Source organism: Asparagus officinalis, unplaced genomic scaffold, assembly GCF_001876935.1.
Source record: "Asparagus officinalis unplaced genomic scaffold, Aspof.V1 AsparagusV1_Un20, whole genome shotgun sequence".
In the NCBI taxonomy this organism is placed as follows: domain Eukaryota; kingdom Viridiplantae; phylum Streptophyta; class Magnoliopsida; order Asparagales; family Asparagaceae; genus Asparagus; species Asparagus officinalis.
The window spans coordinates 96404-105365 of record NW_017972286.1 but is presented as its reverse complement, the minus strand read 5'-3'; the positions used below and the strand labels follow the sequence as shown (position 1 = coordinate 105365).

Here is an 8962-nt window from a genome sequence, read left to right as displayed (position 1 = left end):
AAAGATGAAGAGTTTAATTTAGACCAAACTGAGAGAAACAATTCACTTGAGGATGAACCAAGCACAAACTCAAATTTCCTTAGTTCTAGCAATATAACTACTTCTGATGAGGTTCCTGAGGCAGAGCCAGTTACTTCTAGTAGACCTCGACCAACATCAAGTTTTCGCCGGAGATCTCCTGTGCCTAGAGTTAAATTTCAACCAGTGTTTTCAGCTGAAGGAAGCTCATTAAAAACTGAAGATAAGAAAAAGGTTAGTCTCGATGAGCCAGCACCAGAGCCTGTGGCTTTTGAAGAGCATGGTGAAGAGAGCTCAGATGAGCTTTCTGATAATAATGATATGAATGAAGAAACCACTGAAGAACCATCAGCTCTTGAGATTACGAACCTCTCGTCTTTGAAACTTTCAGAGTTGAGGGAGATTGCGAAATCTCGAGGGGTTAAAGGGTACTCGAAGCTGAAGAAAGCCGATCTTGTTGAACTATTGAGTGGAGATAGTTCTTGATGGAATGAAGAGGATTTTGGTTATTCCCACATTTAGTTTCTCTCTCCTGTTTCAGTCTCTTTCAATAGTACTGTTTTAGTTTCGATTTCAAATAATTAACTAGGATGCTTCTTATGCAGTTCTTTTTGAATGAATCTCGAGAAAGTATTATTAAGTTGTTGTTATCTGCAAATTTTGAGGAGTATGCATATACCTTTCACAAATGTTTGATCTTGGTACTTTACTTGTTTGGGGTGCCTCAGTGGTGCCTCTCTATGTTGCATTTTAATTTTGCTTGAAACGTATCAGTCAAGCAAAAGTTGCGTTCGTTGCCCGTAGTTATGCTTGTAAGTTTGTATTAGGAGTTGCACGATTATTTTCTTGTTCTTGCTCAAGAAACAATTGGTGAAACTTCTCAGGGGAAACTTTTTGCTGACTAAGCTAAATGGTAGGGTCTGTTCTAAAAATGTGAAGCTCCTTTTTATAATTAAGCCTCTCTGTCACGCTCCTCCAGAACAAAATTATTAGCACATGGAAGGTGAGGCCCATATTGCTTTCCTTTGAGTAACCCCACGTGCCTCCAAGAAAGGATCCAAAGGTGATGTCATTTGTCTCCATGTCTCACGAGCAACGCTAATGTATATCCTTAACCTAAACTGTTGTCGCGGGGGCCAAAAAATAAAATAAAAATAAATAAATTAGTGGTGTTCAAACCTTACACTTAAGGCTAATCCTAACAAAAAGTACTATTATGTTGGAGAGGAATACTTTACAAAAGGAGACCCCCTCGATATATAGAAAGAATATAACTTTAGGCTCCTATCTTTCCTTGCTTAAATTAAAAATTCTTTTTCTTCAGCAGTTGGGGCAACCTACCAAAGTGCCCATCTTACACAATTATGGGAAGATTACCCACTTCAATCATCATCTTTATGGGTATCCGTTTTAAATACCTAATAATAGTGTCACATCCTATTGAAAACCCCTGATATGTATTAGGTTAACTAGAATAGATTGCATTTAATGAGTACTAACGTAGTAGGGTGTCTACAAAACAAGAAGAATAAGGATAGAGATGGACAAATAGTTAGCCCTTGTTCCAATTGGTTACTAACTTAGGCTTGTGGTTATTCAGATAGATTCCAAGAGTTTTATTCATAGGTTCGATTTATTTTCCGAAGAGAATCTCAATGTAGAAAATAGATAGGGATGGATAACCAACTTACTATATGAATATGAAATATCAGCATTATCTTTCATCTCTGGACGGTGATAATTTTACGCAAGGGTTATGCTATTTTTATACTCGTACACACGAAAAAGATGGGTTTTTTCTTATAAATTATAAATTGAAATTATGTGTTTCTATAAACCCCACTCCTTTTTTTTTTCCTAATAGTACGAGTAATACGACCTTTGTGTAGCATTTTCTTTCTTTCTCCAATCTAATAGTACCGCCTTTGTTAGTCCAGCTCAAGAGCGGGCCTGTTATCATTTTGGATGATCTGGATTCATGATTGTTTGTTGACACAAGTCTCCAGTGCTTGAACTAAGTATATACTTAACAAAACGGAGTTCACTAATTAAGTCCACTTTGTTGACTAATAATCCTTGTCTTAGTGATAAAATAGCATTTTTTTTATTAGATAATTTTAAGCAAGCTTTTTGTAGGGGGATAAAAAGGTTGTATTCGTTCCCTACCCAGGCTTTTTTAGATTCTTCTTCTTCTCGGAGTTTTTGCTTATAAGTCCAACACTTTACTTTATCTTATGCTCAAAGCCATCCATTTTTAAAATCATTCTATAGCGAATTGTTTTTAGAAATATTCCTCAAGGACCTAAAATATGGGACCAATAGGGGGGACAAGTGAGGTGTCCCCCTCCTATTAGATAATGAGTTGGCCATCATTAATGATAACAAACTCATTATCCAATAAGAGAGGGACACCTCACTTGTCCCCTCTATTGGTCTCATATTTTGGGTCCCTGTAGCAAAACTCTTGTTTTCAAACCCAAGTGTAGCTACTGAGACACCCGACATAACTACTTCCTCAAAAAATTATAGCAATTTACCTAATCAGTAGCAAATAACGTAGACACTTGGTTTAAAATATTTAAATATAAATATCTGGGGTTTTATAATGATTTTGAAAGTGAATGGGTTTCACAATAAGTTTGTTAAAGACTCTGGGTTTATAAATAAAATTCTTTTTTTTCACTGGACCAACTCTCCACCTCATCTTCTTGCCTTCGACGAGCAGCTACAATAGACAAAAGTGGGTCCTTTTTGCGCAACCTCTCTCTCTCTCTCTCTCTGTCTGTGATTTGGAGCCAGAAAAGCTTTAGGGTTCTTTGATTGGGGTTTAAGGAGGAGAACAGTGGGCAGATACTGATGATTCAAGCAGCTGGATAGAGATTGATTGCTGATCTTCATCCAGTTGAACAGGGGTATTGTTGCTTCCTTCCAAATATTCAGAAAGATGGGATCTTTGATTCCTTTGTTGCTACTTTTGGGATATCCTTGCATGTTCTTCTAATTCGAGCACATGACTGAGATTAATATTTTGGGCTTCCTCCTATTGCATGAGTTACTGATAAATTTATCTTTGTAGGCTAAATTCATTCTTCTTTTGGAATTTTATTGGTTGTCTGCGTACAAGAGGTATAGTAGTTGCGGTTTGATGATAAAAGCTTTTGCTTTTTGATTTACTCTGTTCGTAATTTTAGAGAAGTCTTTGAGCATTTGCTGTGGTGAAATGAGCTGTATATATTATTAGGTTTATTGTTTGATGGAGAGTAAGTGTTGTTAGTCGAAAAAATTATGAGTTCTCCTGAGGAATAAACATCATGAGCTTGATTTATTTGTAAAAATTCTACATAAAAGATTTCATTTTTATAGCTGCATTGGTTCTGTACTAGCATTCTATATTCTTTTCCTCCCTGATGTAGCACATTGTCTTGTTCCTCCCTTCTGCACGTTAGCTTGAATGCCTTGAACCTGGATCCAAGATTACTTCTTGATTTTTGAGTTAATAGATAATGACAACTATCCACATGTTAGTATTTTACTTATGTGCCCACGCTCTTTTGTTTATTTGGTGCTTGGTCTGATCCATGCAGAGGTTTGGGTTTTCCTCCTCCGAGTGGTCTATTCTCTTGGGAGTTTTCTGTAAGTGTTATGTATAATTAAACACTGGGAGCACACATTATGTTTTCAGTGGGTGTTGAAACATCACTCTTGTGCTATCTGTATGTCACAACATTTAGTGGATGTAGCAGCGGTTAGGCTGGACCATGTTAAAGTTTATTATGTCTTTGTATTTGTGGTTTCGTCCTTGTTATGATTGTTCAGAACTTCGTACATCTAGATATCAGCGTAGGTTTCAGTTCTAGTACATGGCAAAATTATATTGGATCAATCTGCTTTAAGGTGGACACAAGTTTGAAATTTGTTGGGCACGATGTTAATGTTTAGTTCTAATGGAGATAACCCTTTTAGGAGATGTTGGAGGAGATGATTCTTTGTATGCAATCATTGCCTTGTAGATCATGGGATTTAATTCCAAGTGGAGGTTGTTTGCTTTGAGACGCCTAAAGCTGTTGGTCCAGACTTGATACTTGACTTTTTGTAAATAGATGAACGATGTTTACGCTTGTTATGCACAATTGAAAACTTTTGTGAATGACTCATAGCTTTTGATTTTCCTCCTTTCTAGGTGTACTCTCTTTAGGATCATCAACTTCCGTAATTATTTTTGAAATTTGAGAGCATACTTAGTGTTTTTGGTGTGCATTGGAACATCTTTATTGTACTAACTATGCATTACTTTGTACTCACTAACTATGCATTACTTTGTTTTACTTGATGTACTGAAGGTTGGAGAGGGAAGAAGTTGAATTTTACTGTGCTATATTTGTGGTTTTTTCCTTGTCATGATTTTCCATAGATAAGTCATGATTGTTCATAGATCTAGACATCAATGTAGGTTTCATCTCTAGCGGATAACAAAATATACTGGATCTTGGACCTATACACTTCAAGATTGAGAGCACTTTGAAAACTTGTTGGGAATAATATTCAATGGAAGTGTATCCTTCTAGATATCATGGAGATACCCTTTTGTGGATATCTTAGAGGAGATATTCTCATTGGAAAATATTCACATTAATCATTGGTTTCAAGTCGCAGTGAGTTGTTGGGTTTGAGCTGCCTCGACTTGCTCTCATTTTATCCTCAATAGGAGCAATGTCGAATTTACTAAGGATGAATTCATTTCTTATCATATCTTTTAGTATGTACCCACTAGACCATCTCAACATTCTCATTTCTGCTACACTCATTTGTTGCACATGTTTTTTTAATTGCCCAACATTCCGAAACATAAAGCCTTGTTGGTCTGTCCTATAGAATTTTCTTTTAAGTCTCATGGGTATTCTACGATCACACAAGCCTCCCGAAGCACTCCTCCATTTTAACCATCCCGATTTGATTCGATTGACATCATCATCCTTAATCTCACGAACATGTCGAATGATTGATCCTAAATAACGAAATTGATTACTTTTAGCTATCTATTGGCCATCAATATGTATTATTGGCTCTTTTCTTCTTTTAGTTTTACTAAAAATGCATTCCATGTATTCTGTTTTTGTTCTACTAATTTTAAAACCTTTAGTTTCAAGAGCTTGCCTCCACATTTCTACTTTTGAAATTAAACCTGTTCTAATCTTGTCAACTAATACTATATCATCAGTGCCTCTTATGTTTTTATTTGAAGCACATAAAAACTATCATCATACTTTAGTATTTTTCATTAATCATGTCTCGCTTTTTCTAATTGATTTTCCCTACGTCATAAGTTGCTTATGCAGTCTTTAGGTTCTCTATGATAAAAAAGAGCTGTGTTGCACTTACAACCATTTTCTTGTTGAACCTTTTGTTAGTTTTCATTTCTGCCTCTGACATGTGATAATTGGATTTACTTACTGTTCATTTTTAATATTGTATGACAGGTACAATGGACAAAAAATTCATTGGAGGCCTCATTAACAGTATTTCTCGGTTAATTCATCTCGTTGCTTGCCAGACCATAAAAAGTTCTGATCTACAAGGCATTAGATATATAGTTTGTGTCTTGAAGCTCTTGAAGCCTGTACTTGATGAAGTTTTGGATACTGAAATTCCTTCAGATGAGCAACTCACTAGAGAGCTCGAGGAGTTAGATGTAGCTGTAAATAAGTCCAGAGAGTTTATGGAGAAAAGATCCCACAAAATGAGCAAGATATGCAGTGTAAGTGCTGAATCAATCTTGTTATTTTATCAAGAAATGAAAATCCATCTGATTTTGGTTTCGTTTATTTGAAATTTACCACACATTTCTTTCAGTATGTTAACTTATCCTTAAAGCAGCCTCAATACTATCAAAAATATATATATATATACATATATATATAAACTCAAATCTGAAATTTTTGCCTTTGTTACAGAGTTGAGTATCACATGAGAACAGTATGCATGTCCACAGAATCTAAGCATGGAAAGATGAGTACAATATAACTATCACTTATTCTGCATATGCATGTTATATGTAGCAAGTATTGACCCCAATCCCAATATTGGTTATTTTATTGAACTCTGAGCTGATGTTAATAAGCCTAAAATTCAGAAGGAAATAACACTTACATCCCTGAGAACAGTATGCATGTCCACAGAATCTAAGCATGGCAAGATGAGTACAATATAACTATCACTTATTCTGCATATGCATGTTATATGTAGCAAGTGTTGACCCCAATCCCAATATTGGTTATTTTATTGAACTCTGAGCTGATGTTAATAAGCCTAAAATTCAGAAGGAAATAACACTTACATCCCTGATTAGTATAGAACTTATTGTTATTTTTTAGTCAAATTCAAGTTCATCTTAAAAGTTTTGAGAATATCTTGATTAGGAACAATTACTTTGATACAACTTTAAGAAATGGTAACTTTTATTTGTATGTTCAAGATCCATTTTTAATACAGGACCTTGGAGTTACTTGCCAAAGACATATGATAGCTAAAGAGCTGTATATTGTCTGCATATTGACCCTTGAGTCAACCTTATCTTCATTCATATGATTGATGTTATATCTGCAGGTTTTACAAATTGAGCTGATGGTAGTTAAGGTTCGACATTCCTCTGTGGAGATTTGCCATGTATTGAGTAAATTACTACAATCATTTCCTGTTGCTTCACAATCAGCTAAAATTGAGGTATATGCATATATAAGAATGTAAAAGTTTCTAATTATGCAAAAAAATATTGGTTATCGACATTGATAAATACTTTCTTGTCAGTATATAACTCTAAGATTGACATAAGGCTTTCAGCACTGTATGCAGGAATTGCAATTGATACAATACCAATCTTCAGAACCCATTGTCCATGCGCTGAAAGATCAAAGGGAGAGCATCATACCAAGCCTCAACGACATTATAAAAATCATGGAAACTCTTGGGTTGACATCGCCTCAAGAACTTCTGACAGAAACTATAGCTTTGGAAAAGGAAAGAATGAAGGCCGAGTTGGAGGAAAATAGAGCAGCAGTAGATCACATAAGTGACATAATTGCTCTTATTACTCACATTCGTTATTACATGTCTAGGTTTGAACAGTTTGGATTCATAAATGGAGTTCCAGTTCCTTCGTACTTCCGTTGTCCTCTCTCTTTGGAAATAATGCAAGATCCGGTTATTGTGGCTTCAGGACAAACATATGAAAGATCTTTCATACAAAAATGGCTTGATAATGGCCTAAAAACTTGTCCAAAGACTAGTCAAATTTTCGCCCACACAATTCTTACGCCAAATTTCACTGTCAAAGCTCTGATTGCAAATTGGTATGAAGATAATCACATAAAGCGACGTGATTATGTGCAGCCGGAAAGTATCTTGGATCCCTTTATGTCTAGTGTCTCTCTCGAAAATTTCAGCCCGAGAAGTAGTTTTCATGGTTCATTACGTAGGGATTCGATTTCAAGATCCTCAGTTGAAGAGTCATCTATTATGAAACATGATAAAATGATTATAGAAAAGGTTACTACTCAAACTTATTTTTCTGGTGAATTGCAAAGTTGCACTCATAGCCGCACCGAATCTGTATCAAGTGCCATTACTGATATATCAAGCAAGTATGATGAAAAAGCTTGTTTGTTGGAAGCTTCATCGATGAAAGATATAAATATGGCTTCATGGCTTTCTCTAAACCAACCTAAAGTCTCTCAGGACAACAATAACAGCAGAAATCACTGTTTGGTTTCTGATGCAGGTTCAGATGATTTATGCACTGCATTTCATGTAACAGAATTAATTGAGGACCTAAAATCCAATTCTTTGGAGCTTCAAATAGCTGCAGCATCAGAATTAAGAAGTCTCACCAAGCACAATAATGAGAACCGTGTTCTAATTGCAAAATGTGGAGCTATTACACCTCTTCTCTCCTTACTAACTTCCAGGGTAAAAAAAGTTCAAGAAAATGCAGTTACTGCTCTTTTAAACCTATCCATCAGCGATAGTAATAAAATTTCCATAGCGGAATCTGGAGCAATCGAACCACTTATCCATGTTCTTGAATCAGGTAGTACCGAAGCCCAAGAGAACTCAGCAGCCACTTTATTCAGTATTTCTACGCTAGAAGAATACAAAGCAAAAATTGGACGGTCTGGCGCAATTAAAGCATTAGTAAACCTATTAAGCTCTGGAAGTCTTCAGGGGAAAAAAGATGCAGCCACTGCTTTATTTAATTTGTCAATATTTCATGAGAATAAAGCGAGGATAGTTCGAGCTGGTGCAGTTAAATATCTTGTTGAGCTGATTGATCCAGATATGGGTATGGTGGATAAATCTGTAGCTCTTTTGGCAAATCTTTCAATGATTCCCGAAGGGAGAGTGGCTATTGAAAACGGAGGAGGGATCCTTTGCTTGTTGAAGTGGGAGAGCGGTTTCTCAGAGGGGGAAGGAAAAATGCGGCATCGGCTTTGTTGCAAATGTGTATAAACAGCCCGAAGTTCTGTAGTTTGGTTTTGCAAGAAGGAGCGGTGCCGCCTTTGGTTGCATTATCTCAATTTGGTACACCCCGAGCGAAAGAAAAGGTATTGGTTTAAAACTAAATTTGCACATTTTCGTAAGGTTGCAATGTTTCTCTCTGACATAGTGTATGCAAGGGTAAATTTCAGAACCAAGCCCCACCCCCTCTTCTTAGAAAACCCCTTCAACATTTTTCAAAAACTCCCTAATGCCATTAACCACAATTTTCAATGGGCGACTAAAATTATGCAGGGAGATATTTGCCAGTGAAAATTGTGGTTCACACTTTTAGGGTTTTTTGTAAATATATTGAAAGTTGAAGGGGTTTTCTAAGAACCCCAAAATGTAAGGGTGGTTTTGTGGCATTTCAAAAGTTAAAGGGGGTTATCTAAGAAACGGCAACACCTTTTTT

General features: G+C 36.0%; 2 protein-coding genes across 2 annotated transcripts in view; both read left to right on the top strand.

Annotated features, from left to right (window-relative positions):
* LOC109827098 (SAP-like protein BP-73) overlaps positions 1-707 on the top strand; it is a gene marked incomplete at its 5' end in the record, with an annotated part of 1089 nt that extends 382 nt beyond the window's left edge. Inside the window, 1 exon segment of the mRNA XM_020394059.1 lies at positions 1-707. This exon segment is cut by the window's left edge and continues 10 nt beyond it. Coding sequence (XP_020249648.1) covers positions 1-504 — 504 coding nt within the window.
* Positions 708-2712: 2005 nt separating this feature from the next.
* The window catches only part of LOC109827096 (U-box domain-containing protein 3-like), a 7388-nt gene continuing 1138 nt past the window's right edge, over positions 2713-8962 (top strand). The window contains 5 exon segments of the mRNA XM_020394057.1: positions 2713-2930; positions 5496-5773; positions 6622-6738; positions 6868-8434; positions 8437-8615. Coding sequence (XP_020249646.1) covers positions 5501-5773; positions 6622-6738; positions 6868-8434; positions 8437-8615 — 2136 coding nt within the window. The 5' untranslated portion in view covers positions 2713-2930; positions 5496-5500.